The 15,105-nt window shown below is 43.4% G+C and overlaps 1 protein-coding gene across 1 annotated transcript; it reads right to left on the bottom strand.

Moving 5' to 3' along the window:
* Nucleotides 1-6,060: 6,060 nt before the first annotated feature.
* Nucleotides 6,061-14,685, bottom strand: LOC149321546 (jhy protein-like). The gene is given in 5 exon segments (XM_089514280.1): nt 6,061-6,245; nt 6,377-6,539; nt 8,373-8,453; nt 10,290-10,581; nt 14,045-14,685. Coding segments are annotated over 5 exon segments (1,362 nt in total).
* Between the last annotated feature and the right edge of the window lie 420 nt (nt 14,686-15,105).

Here is a 15,105-nt window from a genome sequence, read left to right as displayed (position 1 = left end):
ATAGTATCACATTTTGTAAACTCTAGAGTAGTGCTTATGTACATCTGCCAAATATTTGACCTAATTCTTTTTTGTTGAGATAACAATCTACAGGCAGAAATGGAATTATGCTGTGAACAATAAAGAGTTATTATTTCTAAACAATATGAAATACAACATTTATTTATTAATAAAAACCATTTCTATTCTTAATAGAACGCAAATAACAGATACAAATAACAGATTGACACAAAACCTTGGAAAACCAACAGAAAAGCGGGACAACAACAAACATTGGCTAACTGAGGTAGCTGCAACTATCCCTTATGGGCAGCATGTCATAGGGCAAGTTAAAGTGCTACATTCCATTTCAAGTTGTGCAAATTATGGATTGGAAGTGCAGCTATTTTCCAGTGGAATTCTGCTATTGGCACTGAATGATCTGTGTATAATTCTTTGCTGTTCAGGCTTAATATGGTAAATATGTTTTTTAAAGTGCAGAATCATTATTGTAAGCATCTCCAATGTAGATAACATTCAAAGTGTGTTATTGCAATATCAATATTAGGTAGTAAATGCAAAGATACATATGTTGCAAGTGTAGTGCAGCAATACAACATATTGGATCCAATATGTTGCTTTTTTCCTGGAAGCAGCCAGGAAAAAAGCAACATATTGAGGTAAAAAGAAGAGCTAGGAAGGAACTCCCACCTACGGAAGTATTCATGGGATGGGGATTCCAACTTTATTGAAAATCAATCAATAAAACCTTATTAAAAGGAAAAAGGAGACCAAACTGTGTGAAGTGGCAAAGAGTCTCAAGTTGCGTACAACTATGGAAATCCTTCCTTCCCTCCTTCTTCATCCCCTTCCCCATCCTCTCCCTCCCTCCCTCCCTCCCTCCCTCCCTCTTTCAAAAGCAACACAATTGTGGCTGTAAATTAGAGTCTGCCTTGAAATGAGCAGGTAATAATCAGTTAAAGTACAGTACTTACATTATTAAACCATGGATAAGTTGACTCAGGTGTTTTGGGTCAATTAAACTAGCTAGAAGTTTAAATCCCATGGTATTCAGTCATTCTGCCCTCTGGAACACCTTCGCCTTATATGCCTTGCCAGTTTTTGTGTAGCCTTTGGCAAACTGACCAGATCTTGTTCACCAATACTCCACTTACACTAAGCGTGCATAAAAAACCAAATTGTTATTACAAGTCTATTCCAAAGCAATTCCCATTGAATTCAATTGCATTTATTTCCTGGTATGAGTGGCCATGATAGCAATGATTCTGTATTTTGATTTCTTATACCAGCTGTCATCCACCTTCTTCCTATGGCTGACAGGTGTACCATCCGGAGCTTTGACTGGTGTAATAGTCTTTTGGCTTGCACAATTATATATACAGTATATTTGTAATGATGAAAAATTCCTTTACAGGACCAAGCTCACATCCATTCCAACATTTTTACAAAGGGGTGAGGGGTGGGTTCATGGCATCACTTGTTCTGGGCAATGGCTCACTTGCATACAGTCAGGTTAAATCATGCAGCACTCTTTGATGCCAGAAGGAGGACTGTAAATCTCAACACAAATACAATCAATGCAAATGCAACATTGGCTCAAAGTGTCCCTCTCTGTATGCACCCTGAGAATGCAACACATAGGGCATAACCTATAATACCATGCAGCTGGACCCCGATGGAAAAAGTCATAGAAGGGAAGTTTGTGTGACTTTGTGGATAATTAAGTTGAGGAATTCATGGTTAGCATCCAAGGAGAGCTCAGGTTTCCCTGGAACAGTCTTTGAAAAACCCTTGTTGTCAAGTTTAGGCATATCTGGGGTAGATCATAAAACCCATGCACTTTGGAGAAGGAGACGTTGTCCATCTGCCTTCCTGCATAGAAAGAAAATTGCATCAGCATGAAAAGGGCAAACTGACCTGCGCTCTTAAATAACAAGCTTGATTGAATGTCCTCTATCTTTCGCTCTAATGATAGGATGGCTAAACCCAATCATTCAGAAAAAAAGAAACCATTTAATGAAGGATATAAGCACAGTCATAACATGGTAGGATTGGTAGTGGGTCAAGGATGGGTATTTCACTTGAAAACGAAATCTAAGTCCTCAAAGCGGTTCACAATATAAGTAAAACACGCATGCACACACACAACCTGACAACTGTGCTGGCATTCATGTTAACTCTTGGTTAACCCTTGTTTAGCCTCGGTATATCATCCCTGTCATCTTATCTTTCTAGCCTGGATTACGTTAACACTAACCAGTTAGGAGTAAGCCCCATTGGACTCCCATTGGATTTACCTACAGGGAAATTGTAGTGCTTCGAAGCAACTCTGTACAAGGAAGAAGGTGACCTGCAATGAATGAATGAACTGCCCCTTGTAATGTAAGCCCACTTTGTGGTTTTATGGATCCTGAAAATTTTGGCCAGTATTATAAATCAGCTACTTATTTAAGTAACCCGTGTAGTATATGAATGACTAAGCCTAGGTAACAGTTTGATATTCACAAGTGCTACTTAGTCAGTGTAGTGCAGTGGTTTGAGTGCTGAACTAGGACACTGGTAGACTAGGGTTCGAATCCCCCCTTTGCCATGGAAACCTACTGGGTACCTTGGGTAAGTCACACTTTCTCAGCTTTAGAAGAAGAAAAGGGCCAATTCCCTTGGAACAAATTCTCCCAAGAAAAATCAATCTTAAGATCATGTAAGTCAGGAATAACTTGAAAGAACACAGCAGCAACAACAACAACATGATCTCAGCTGCATGGGGAGGAAGTTTATTCTGCTGGTGATTGGAGCACAAATGGAGGGTGCGTTGGTCCAGGAGAAGTTACTAAGTTAAGTGTACATAAGTAGTTGATGCAGAGTACTGGCTAAGAATTGCAACAGATCAAAATAATAATTTATTTATTTATTTATATTTATTTATTTAGGTATTTATATCCCGCCCTTCAGCCCTAATGGCTCTCAGGGCGGCTTACAATATTATTTTTAATCAGACAGTTCCCTGCCATCAGGCTTACAATCTAAAAGACACGAAACAAAAGGAGAAAGGAATGATGAAGGGAAAGGGGATGAGGTCCAGTGGTTCTTCTCTCCCTCTAAGGCCTGGACCAAGGCAGATGGATTGGAGGGAGGGCTCTTTCTTCTTCCAGGCTAGTCCTAATGGAGCTGGACTTGCCTGGTGAACTCCCTCTCAGGCTGGCAGATGGCAGTTGTGGAGGGCGGAGTCTCCTTCCTCTCAGGCTGGCAGGTGGCAGTTGTGGAGGGCGGAGTCTCCTTCCTCTCAGGCCGGCAGACGGCAGTTGTGGAGGGCGGAGTCTCCTTCCTCTCAGGCCAGCAGACGGCAGTTGTGGAGGGCGGAGTCTCCTTCCTCTCAGGCCGGCAGGTGGCAGTTGTGGAGGGCGGAGTCTCCTTCCTCTCAGGCCAGCAGACGGCAGTTGTGGAGGGCGGAGTCTCCTTCCTCTCAGGCCAGCAGACGGCAGTTGTGGAGGGCGGAGTCTCCTTCCTCTCAGGCCGGCAGGTGGCAGTTGTGGAGGGCGGAGTCTCCTTCCTCTCAGGCTTAGTCCTGATGGAGCTGGACTTGCCTGGCGAACTCCCTTTCAGGTCGGCAGATGGCAGTTGTGGATATAATAATAATAATAATAATAATAATAATAATAATAATAATAGTTTAGGATGGGTTTTCTCACCTTTAATACTTTAGTGCTTTTTAGCAGCTGAATTTTTAGAGGACATTAAGTTCATTACCGGACAATATGTTTTGAAGTGGTGGTTTGCGCATCAGACTACAACTTGAGACCAGAGTTTGAATTCCCACTTAAGCTATAGAAACCCACTGGGTGACCTTGGACAAATCACACAGTCCTAGACCCAAAACGTCCTGCGATAGGTGTGCTATAAACCAGAAATGGCTTGAAGGCACATCACCACCACCATCACTACCATCTTCAATAGCTGACTGTTCCTTGGCAACAGGTGAATTTATGGCAGCTTGGTTGTCGAAGCTGCCTGCTAAGAGAAACCATAGTCAAAGTTCCTCGTCTATCTTTCTCTCTTATGTTTATCACACTATACTCTTAAAGTGCTACTATTCCACTTTGACTGCTCTAGCTGCCTCCTGTTGCATTCTGGGAATTGCAGTTTTAACGAGTTGTATTTAGAATTCTCAGGCAGAGAACTTCTCTGCCTGAGAATTCTAAATACCCCTCCTTAAAACTGCCAATCCCAGAATGCAACAGGAGGCAGCTAGAGCAGTCAAAGTGGAATAGTAGCACTTTAAGAGTATAGTGTGATAAACATCTCTGCCTGTATTATTTGGCACAATGTAAAGCAGAGGCTGCATATGTCTTTTTCAAAGTTGCCCTTGTTTTCAATGATACGGAAGGCGCAAGGAAGGCAGAGATGGTGCAGAAGGGTGATCAATTAAGACATTAAGCATCTTCCAACACATGGCTTGCATTTGCATTTTATCCTAGTAATCAGGCCATCAGCTCATTTTCAGGGGACCATAGCCTCCTTCAACTAAATCCTCAGATCAAAGCAAAAATGTCCGCTTGCATTTCCTAGTCAGAAAAGAGATGCTAATTTAGAGCCTTTAATGTGTGGTGGTAAGAGACTCCTTCAATTAACCAAATTCTATGGCTCGGGAAAATAATAACAACAATATAAAAAAAAAGATACAAAGCGAGTCAGACTGGAAAGGCAGAAACACTCATTAAACCAAAAAGGTCCGGCATTCATTACCTCTAGCATCTGGGGCTAAACACTAGACATGCAGCCCATCAAAGGGCATGTGCGGCCCCCTCTTCTCTCTCTGTGTGTGTGTAATGGGTTAAATTGAAAATATAATCTAATTAAAATATTAAATGCGAGCAAATAGTTCTTTGATATCCCTCTAAAGGTTTCATTAAACATAGGTTCTCAAGCTTTGTATTAGGGGGGATTATCACTTTTAATCAGAGGAACAACAAGTTTAGAACCGTAATCAGAAACGCTTCAAAGTGTTAAAATTTTGGTGGCTTTTTTATCTGCAGGAGAAACAGTTCTTAATGGATGCAATATGGATGCATCCGTATGTTGCAGATTTAAAGGATGCATCCGGAAGAGCTGAGGAGAATAAGGGAATATGTGTATGTGCCTCCAAAAGTGCCAGTTGACTTATGGCAAACCTATGAAGTTCAGGGGCTTTTCTTAGGCAAGTTCTGCTCAGAGGAGGTTTTGCCAGTTTCTGCAGCACCTGGTATTTGTTGGTGGTGTCCCAGCCAAATACTAACCCTGCTCAGCTTCCAAGATCAGTTGTTGTTCTTATGTACCTTTGAATCATTTCTGACTTATAGAGACCCCAAGGAGACCCTATCATGGGGTTTTCTTGGCATGTTTTTTCAGAGAGGGGTTGCCATTGCCTTCCCCTGAGGCTGAGAGAGTGTGATTTGCCCAAGGTCACCCAGTGGGTTTCATGGTGTCTTGGTTCACCTTAGAGTCACCATAAGTTGGAAATGACTTGAAGGCACACAACAACAAATAGTGCTGTAACTTTGTAGCGTGGAAGGACCCTTGATGCTCTGGTCTTCTCCAAATTGTTATTGTTTGGTAGTTTCCCAGCTTTTATATATCCATTTTTCCTTTTCCAAAAGTCTGAACATCCTCTTCCAAGGCTTGGTTATGGGCACATGCTGGTCTTCTGAGTCCTACCCCTTTGGCCTTCAGCCTCACTTGCCACTTTATTGTGATCCCTGAAAACTTCACAGAGATTAAATTTGGCCCTTGGGTTGATGGACATTCCTAATTTGTGATGTCAGTCTCCCTAAAAATGGAGTCAGACAGTTCTGGAACATTCTATATATCCAACTCTTTAATTATCAACAATAAAATCTGACAAAAATAAGTGAGGTTAAGTGAACAATGTGGGAAATATTTCACATCTTGAAAGTTCATTAAACATATAATTAAACAACTCTCTTTCAACATGCCAGGCCATCATCTGAAGGAGAACCATACGCAGATCAAAAGTCCAGCCTTCCGCTGCCTGGCAGGGCAATGCAGCCTGAAGTACTGAGTTCCTCATACGATATGAAGGGCCTTGAATGCAGCTACAACTTGCTTCTCCTTCTCATGCCTGTTCTGCAGCGATTCCAGAGTTGAAATGGAAGGAAGATTCTCTCCATTTAAAGTCTGGGCCAGGATTCTCTCATCTTTGGGCTCTGGTTCCGACGGTCTTGGGACATAAACTTTTGGCTTGGGAAAGGCTCCGAACAAATCTTGCCAAGAAGCCCCCAGGTTAATTAAGCCTTAGGGCTGCAATAGTCAGAAATGATTTGAAGGCATGCAACAAAAACAAACAAACAACAACTCATTTTCTCTCTCCCACTTTCAAGACTCCTCTTTGCTCTGCCAATAATTGCTTATTGTTTTACCTTCTTCCTCAACACAGACGATTTGTTTTCTGGTTTTGCCACTGGTTTCCGTGCACTTGTGATGTTCCTCAAGTTGTGTTCCTTAACTTGCTTGGCATATATCTTCTTCTGCTTCATCTTTTCATTCTGTCAAGAGAGAAACAACAGGGGTCAAAGGACAGCTGGGTAACAGCTTCGACACCTGTATGAGGCCTGACAATAAATTTAGAGAGAGGCATAGTGGACAGACTGATAACCAGGGATTCAGTGTTTACAATCATTGTTCAGCAGTATGGAACTCACTATGGGTAGCAATTTTTAAGTCTTTCTCTTTCTCTCTTTTTGGCCTACTCTACTCCACAAGGCTGCGGTAAGGAAAAGTTTGGGCTGGGGGGCTTCCACGTAAGTAGGATATTGAATTCAGGTTTTAGTTCGAATCCCTGTGTGGCCATGGAAACCTACTAGGTGACGTTGAGCAAGTCACACTCTCTCAACCTCAGAGAAAAGCAAGGGCAAACCTCCTCTGAACAAATCTTCTGATAGGTTCATCTTAATGTCGACCTGAAGGCACACAACAACAATTCCAAGCTCTATAGGAGCTATTCAAGGTGCTGAACCTATTTTGTATGCAGAGGGAGACACATTTCAGGCTTTGTGGAGACTAGTTCATAGCCAGGCATCTATTTATTCCAATGTCAGCCAACCAAGCTATCCCACTTCACTGCCAAGGGCAAAGAAATCAAAGCAACTTTTAAACAGCTCTGGAAAAAATAACCGTTGTGCTGTTTTAGAAGTGAAACTTTTGCTAGGCTATACATTTTATATTGGTGTTGTCATAACAGGGTAAAGTGGAAGGGCAGCCCAGTTTATGGTCTCCCATACATCTGCTTGGTGTATTTTGCAAAATCGCACTCAGTACAGTGGGGATGAGAGGAGGTTTCCTTCTGAGTCTTTCTTGGATGATTGGCTTCATCTTCCATTTGGGTCCAGTAATACCTGATGTTTCTTAACAGGGCATAATGGGCATTCAGCTCCTCGGCAGCTGCATTTGCTCGGCTGTGTTTACTTTCATATTTTCCCTTCTGAGGTAAAGCCAGGCCATCTGAATTCATAGGGGCAGCTCAACTGCAGGAAAGTAATGCACACTTGAACGAGCCAGAGGAGAATAAACTTGGGTGTACTTATCTGCAATTGGAATTATCTGCAGGTGAGTATCAGCTAATGGATACCTTTTGCTGAGGGGCAAAAGTAAACCATGGCTTGAAAATGTGATCTGTTCTGAATGTGCTTGGTACACATTTATTTATGTCATGAAAACACAGAGGCAGGGAGATGGAAATGGAGTGGAAGGCGATTCAGTTCACAGCTTGGAAAAAATACATTTTAGGACTAGAACTCCTAGAATTAACCATGACATTGGCTGTGCAGGTTTGGGAGTTGTAGTCTTAAGAAAACATAAACCTTTTCTAAGCTGGGGCCCAGTTTGACTGATCCCTAAGACTGCCTGATATCTGTATGCCATCCTGAGATCCTAGGATATAGGCTTCTAATTATTTAATTCTTTCTTGGAGTGCTTCCTCTCATATTTTGCGGATAGAAGAATAGCAACTGGAGAACCTGTGAAGGGCATTCCATTTGGGAGATGCTCTCTGGGGAAAGATCTTAGGGGGGGGGGTTGTATGTGCCTTTAAGTCACCTGATGATTTTGGGTGACCCCATAAAACCCATGGGGTTTTCTTAAGAAATGAATACTCAGAGTTGATTTTGCCAGTTCCTTCCCTGGAAATACACACTACAGCACCTGGCAGGAGGGCAATGGCAAACCCTCTCTAGATAAATCTTGCCAAGAAGACCCTAGGAGAGGCACATGACAACAAGATAGATAGATGATAGATAGATAGATAGATAGATAGATAGATAGATAGATAGATAGTGTAGCTTTTCCATCCCCAAAAGAACCATGCCGCACATTATGCTTACTTTCTCCTTGATTGTCTCATAGTCAGCTCCAAGGCCTCCAAGCTTCACATCCATCTTCATGTACCCTTTTGTCCTAGAGCCCTAAATAGAGAGTGAAAATGAAGTTTGGTTTCTTGTACCAACAGCAAAGATTGTTACAAGAATATTTAAGGAAAAACCAACAAAAATAAAACAAAACCAAGAAAGAATTAGCTACAGGTAGACCCGCCGCTCCTGGTAGAAATGATTAGAAATGATTTTAGATAAAAACAGCCTTCTGGACTTTCTGTGGGGTGTTACTATAGAACAGGGGTTGGCAGTTGCAAAGTGGATGGGGGCCATTTTAACCCTTATAGCTCTCCTGGAGGCCACACTGGCGTGTATGAGGCTGAGATGAAGTAGGGGACACTCTTCCAAGTTGTGGCCTTCAAAGATGTCTCTGGGAAAGTCTTCAGAAAGCGACATGTTAAAACCATTATTCCTGACTGCTCCCACGGCAAAAAGGACAAGGATAATACTTGGAACATACGGAGGGGAGAAAGGGAAGGAAATCTACCCTGCAGTTACAACTCTAATCCAGCTAATTCCTTCTAAAGGGTAGTCATGCGGCAATCCACAAACAGCCACTGAGTCAGTGCACAGTGACAATTATTCCAGTTTAATCTGTCTGTTTTGAGGCCAGAAGCTAATTTCTTAAAACATTTGGATTGGTCATGGGGGCACGGAGCTGTATCTCAAGCCATTCTATTGCACCGGCATAATAGACTTTCTGTATATAAGCTGGATGCACTGTTTTAAGAGCCCAAGAGAAAAGCTTTGAGAAAGTGAACCCAAGTTACATCAGGTGGTAGAAGGATAAGAATATTTGTACTTCGAGGTTCAGATCATTCAATGGCCTACTATAGTAGAGTTCTTTGGAAATCTGGAGGGGGAGGATTTGATTTCATGACCCAAATTGGCAGGACAGGAGGAGTTGCTCATTCAGACTTGTGACCTGGCTCCCTGCTAATGTATATAAATGGTTATATTTGAAATCACTTTTCAAATGAAGCAGCTTAAAGGAGAAACAAAACCTGCCTGCATTTTCCATAGGACAGATTCTAGTTAAATGAGTTGGTCAGAATAGTTACTACTAGCAATGAAATACATCTCTCCCGCCTTCTGCTCCCGGCTGTATCGGCTTCATTGTTAGTCCTTAATCCCTTCTCTCCTAATGCTTTCCAAGATCATATGTCTCTTTATGGGGCCGGCCCCAGGGTTGCAATGTCTAATTGATCAATTGGTTAGATTCATTTTGTTTTAAAAACAGATTGCCCTCAACTAATTGGTTAACAGATCTCTCTCCCTTCTCTCCAAATGCTGGCTGGCATCCTCTTCAATAGTCACAAGACTGTAAACTGGATTACTGGATTTTTGCACAGAAAACTGCATTATTTTTCACATAGGAAAATATGCTGTTTTCTGAGCGAAACAACCAATTTTGTGAAGAATTTCTTGCGAATTGGAAATAGCCTCTGAAAACTGTGGTTTTTGAAGAATGGCTGCACCAGCACTTCAGAAGTAAGGCTAAAAATTCAGTTTCTACTGCAAGCATACTGTGAGTTCGTGGGACTTATTTTGGTTTCCCCCCCTCCCTTTTTTTTGAACAAACACCTTAACATCCGCTAATCCCAGCCATGTGTAAAATGGAGGCTTCACTATTTATTGGACTCCAGAAGTCCTACAACTGGGATGTCCTCTATACAACTTCATACTATATACAACAACTTCAAATTTACACTGAAGTTACTATCAGACAGGTCCCAATAGCCTAATTTAGAGGCTGGCATTGTTGTCCTTAAACATGTTGATTTCCTGCATGTCCTTCAGCCATTCTAGCAGTAGATCCAGGCTCACCCTCTGCCCACCTGTGATCTGTATGATGTTCTCCCAGCTTACCTTCCTATTTTCTTTTTCCTTCCTTTTCTTCTGCTTTCCCATCTGAAGCAAGTGGCTTTCAGAATTGCTGTGGCTCAGACCCGGTTGGCTTTCGTCGTAGCTCTCCATGTTGGGCCGTGAGTCGCTCTCCCCCCTCTTTACAGTGTGTGGAAACATGCTAGCAGACTGGCTTCCAGTGAGATGAGCATCTGCCAGTTGAGAGATTTCTCGGTGATGCTGCTCTGCCAACTGGATGAGCTGCGCGGTTGGAGAGGGGTCTTCCATCAGGACGTGAGCAAGTGACTGGGATGGCCTCAAGAAACAACAGCAAACAAAGCAACAAAAATAGACAACAAAGACAGAAATCATTTTTGGAGCCACCCAACTGGTCACATTAACAGCTCTTTGTCCACCACATCCATCCATCACTCTGCTGACCACATTATTCATTCCTCTGGTCATTCTGGCCATGTGGCTTAGGTCTTGTCTATACTGGCTAGGAAACTCCAAGGGCAGCTGCCATGACCTGCCCCTGCCACCATTTCCATGCTGTGGTGGCTGTTTGCATGAGTGGCCCACTGGGCTGCCCAGCGCATCTCCTGCCCTCTTGTTCCTGCTTCTGAAGTTGGAACAAAGTGTCCAGTGATGGTCACATGCTGGGCACTTTGTTCTGACCTCAGAATGAGTAACCTGCAGCAGTGGTGGACATGCCACCCATGCAGACAGCTGCTACAGCATGAAAACAGAGCACTCTGGATCTTCCTGGAAGATCCAGAACAACAGGTAATTTCCCCCTCTCTGTGTTAACATTGTTATGCCCCAGTTCTGCTATGGACCATGCCAGATGTCATCCAGACTGCCCTCACCACAACCGGAGTTTGGGCCATGGGTCGTCCAAACAGGATGATACCAGAACAGGAGGTGGGGAAAGCAGGCCTTTTGGTCCATGCAAACAAGGCCTTAGGCAATAGTTCCCAAACTTTGGTCCTCCAGATATTTTTGACTCCAGCGCCCAGAATTCCTGACTGTTGGCAAAGCTGTCTGGGGCTTCTGGGAGTTGAAGTGCAAAACATCTGGAAGGCCAAAGTTTGGGAATCATTGCCTTAGACCTTTACATCCCTTCTGTGTTTTGCAGTCTGCTTCTTGTCCCTCCTTACTAACTCAGCTCCCTCCTGCCCCGAACCAGATCCTTGAACCTTCTAAGGCCTGCTGTGACCAATTTAACAACTTCTTCGCGGATAAAACCTCTCGGATAAGCGAAGGTCTTAACGCCGGCATTAGGGCAGAACCTAGAGTAGAGGTATCCAGAGCCTCCGTGGACTCCATTAAACTGGATCAGTTTGAGTCCGTTAGTACCGATGATGTGGACAAGATCCTTAGAAGTGTTCGGAAGACAACCTGCTCTCTCGATCCCTGTCCCTCATGGCTAGTGGCTCAGGGGGGACCGGTGGTAACTTCATTGTTCCACCGGATTATAAATACATCTCTGAGGGATGGGCAATTCCCATCAAGCTTAAAATTGGCCATAGTAAAACCGTTGCTTAAAAAGCCCTCCCTCGACCCCCTGATGCATAATAATTATCGGCCAGTTTCGCTATTGCCATTTTTGGGGAAGGTGATCGAGAGGGCGGTTGCAATCCAGCTTCAATCGATCTTGGATGAAACGGATTATCTGGACCCATTTCAAACCAACTTCGGGCGGGCTACGGGGTTGAGACTGCCATGGTCGCCTTGGTCGATGATCTCCGTCTGGGCATTGACAGGGAAAGCGTGTCCCTGTTAGTGCTCTTAGACATCTCAGCGGCTTTCGATACCATAGACCATGGTATCCTTCTGGAGCGCCTAGCGGAGGTGGGAATCGGGGGCACTGCGCTCCAGTGGTTCCGATCCTACCTCTCTGGGAGGTTCCAGATGGTGCAGCTGGGAGACGTGTGCTCCGATAAGAGGGCCCTCTGGGGTCCCTCAAGGAGCCATTCTGTCTCCCATGCTTTTCAACATTTACATGAAACTGCTGGGAGAGATCATCCGGAGACATGAGGCGCGGGGTTATCAATATGCTGATGACACCCAAATAGTCTTCTCTATGTCTCCGACTGATGCAGTGACTGGGGATGGCATCTCTCCTCTCGTGGCCTGTCTGGAGTCGGTAATGGGCTGGATGAGGGAAAACCGACTCATTCTGAATCCAGAGAAAACGGAGGTGCTCGTGATAGGCTCTCCTGGCCCGGAGATGGCGGTGGTTCCACCTGTCCTGAACGGGATCACGCTTCCTGTGAAGGACTCGGTACGCAGTCTGGGGGTGCTCCTTGATTCATCGCTCCACCTTACATCTCAGGTGGATGCGACGGTCAGGAGCACCTGTTATCAGCTTCGGCTGATACGCCAGCTGCGTCCCTACCTGGGCCAGAGGGACCTTGAAACGATAGTACATGCTCTGGTAACCTCTCGTTTGGATTTCTGCAACGCACTCTACATGGGGCAACCCTTGTACCATACCCGGAAGCTACAATTAGTGCAGAATATGGCAGCCCGACTGGTTACTGGCATACCCAGAGCCAGTCATATAACACCAGTGCTTAAAGATTTGCACTGGCTGCCTATTCGCTTCCGGGCGCAATACAAGGTGTTGGTTATAACCTATAAAGCCCTAAATGGCTTGGGCCCAGGACACCTCAAGGACCGCCTCTCCCCATACAATCCGCCCCGCACTCTCAGAACATCTGGGCAGCAGCTATTGAGGGTTCCAGGGGCTAGATTAGTCTCTACTTCTAAGAGGACTTTTTCCATCTCGGCCCCTACCCTCTGGAATTCCCTGCCCATTGAGCTCCGCTCGGCCACCTCCCTGGCCCAATTCAAAAAGGGGCTGAAGACCTTTTTATTTAAGCAAGCATTCCCTGATGTAAGCCCTGACTAACTCTCCCTCTCCTCTACGTCAGTAGTGGCAAGCTGGCTGGAACGGTTTTAATGGATATTGTGTATGTATATGATATATTATGTATTTTATGAATGTTGTACACCGCCCTGGTTTATAGAAGGGTGGTATATAAATAAAATTATTATTATTATTATTATTATTATTATTATTATTATTATTATTATCCTTTTACAGGAGGGATCTCACTACACATCCCTATCTGTGACCTTCTGTTTCTCCTGCACAATCCAAGCACATCCCAACTTGTGAATTTTCATTGCACCAGCCTTTTTTCCAACTCCTTTTGCTGCCTCTTATGTAGGAATGTTTTCCCAGAATGCTTCTAGGGTTGGCAACTGCAGCTTTCCAGATGTGGTTACGGGTGTCAAAGGTTATAAAAATCAATATTGTTATAGATGTACTGCAATACATAAACACTTTTTCACTGTTGCTTGTCCTATTCATTTGATGCCTAGTGATAGACAGCCTCTGTACATGGAGGTTCCATTCAGATATCACAGACAATCACTGCTAATATTACTATTGATATCATGCCTTTTCCTTAACCCTGGGATTTGTCTTCTATTAAAGAAGACAAAAGTGTTGTCTAACATGTTTTAGCACATTGTGATATTTCAAGTCTTTTTAAAAACTATTGTTTGGGGGAGAGATCACAGTTTATTGAAAGTAGTGCCATTAAAGACAGTTATTTCTGTCCCAAAGCTGACGCAGGTCTTAGATCAATTCTGGAGGCCTAAATTAAAAGAGCACTTAAAAGACTTTTATGTGGCTGTGAATATACCATCTGCTTTCACTAATTCTTTGCCTCTTTTAACAATGTTTAATTAATCTGCATCCTTACCCTGAATTATCAGAAACATAGTTGCTAGGGATTTTCTCTGTACAAATCTGTCTGAGATCCAAAGTTGAAACTCCTTTGTTTACTGGCTGCTGGAGTGAAAAACTTCTGTGCCCTAAGAAGTTCTGATGCTTGCCATGCCTGGCAAGGGATTGATGCTCTGAAACAGTACATCTATGTGGTGGGTGTTGGTAGCAGGATCCAGAAGGATTTTCAGAGGCGTGTAGGTTTTTCCCCTTCCTCTCATCAGTACATGGCGAATAATGATCTGGAAAGTTTTGGTATGAATTTGGCTGAAGAGTACTCCTAGCAAAGGTTAAATTCATGCAACGTGGCTTCCCTCTCTGGTGAGCATTGGAGGCTGGATCTCTAGGAAAGTTGCTATCCCAGCTGGAATTATTTGCAGTGGAAGCAGAGAATGGTGCAATTGGATATAAACTCTGATGCAACAAAAGTCTGCTGTCTGGCTCCAGATCCGACACTTCTCTATAAGAATTGGAACCTGTGTGAGCGTTCTCAAATTCTAACACATTGTGATGTCCATCGCGCTGCCCTCTTAGTTCTACCTGGTCTCCCAAAGGATGTTGGACAGGACTTCTTTGTGATTGCAGGGATCCAGCTTGGCTTGAACTTGTTCTGCCCATTCTAAGCTTTTTAGATAGATAAGCCTAAAGCAAGCAAATCAATTCATTATAAAATGTAAGCCTTCTATCCAAAGTATATAAAAACATTTTGAAAATGCTGGCATGCCATGCCGACTAAGACACAACAAGTGTCAGGTACTTCACCTACAATAATCAAAACCAAATATTCCATATTCCCCTCCAAAATGTGCTTTTATATCAGTTCCTTGGTATGTATTGAGTCACTACTTTGAATATTTCTTCAGCAACAGGACTCTAACTCAATTATATTTCCATTTTATTTTTTATTGAACTTTTGGACTATGTTTGCACTTTTCTAACTGACTAACTCTTATTGCAGTCTTGTTGTCCATGGAATATTTAAATGTCCTGGTGACAGTGGTGCTTTTATTCTTTCAAAACAGTAAGACTACTGTTGTA

This window comes from Sceloporus occidentalis, unplaced genomic scaffold (genome assembly GCF_023333645.1).
Source record: "Sceloporus occidentalis isolate IW3139 unplaced genomic scaffold, rSceOcc1.0.p SCAF_1, whole genome shotgun sequence".
NCBI lineage: Eukaryota > Metazoa > Chordata > Lepidosauria > Squamata > Phrynosomatidae > Sceloporus > Sceloporus occidentalis.
Note: the sequence above shows the minus strand (reverse complement) of the source record. Positions and strands in the feature narration are given on the sequence as shown.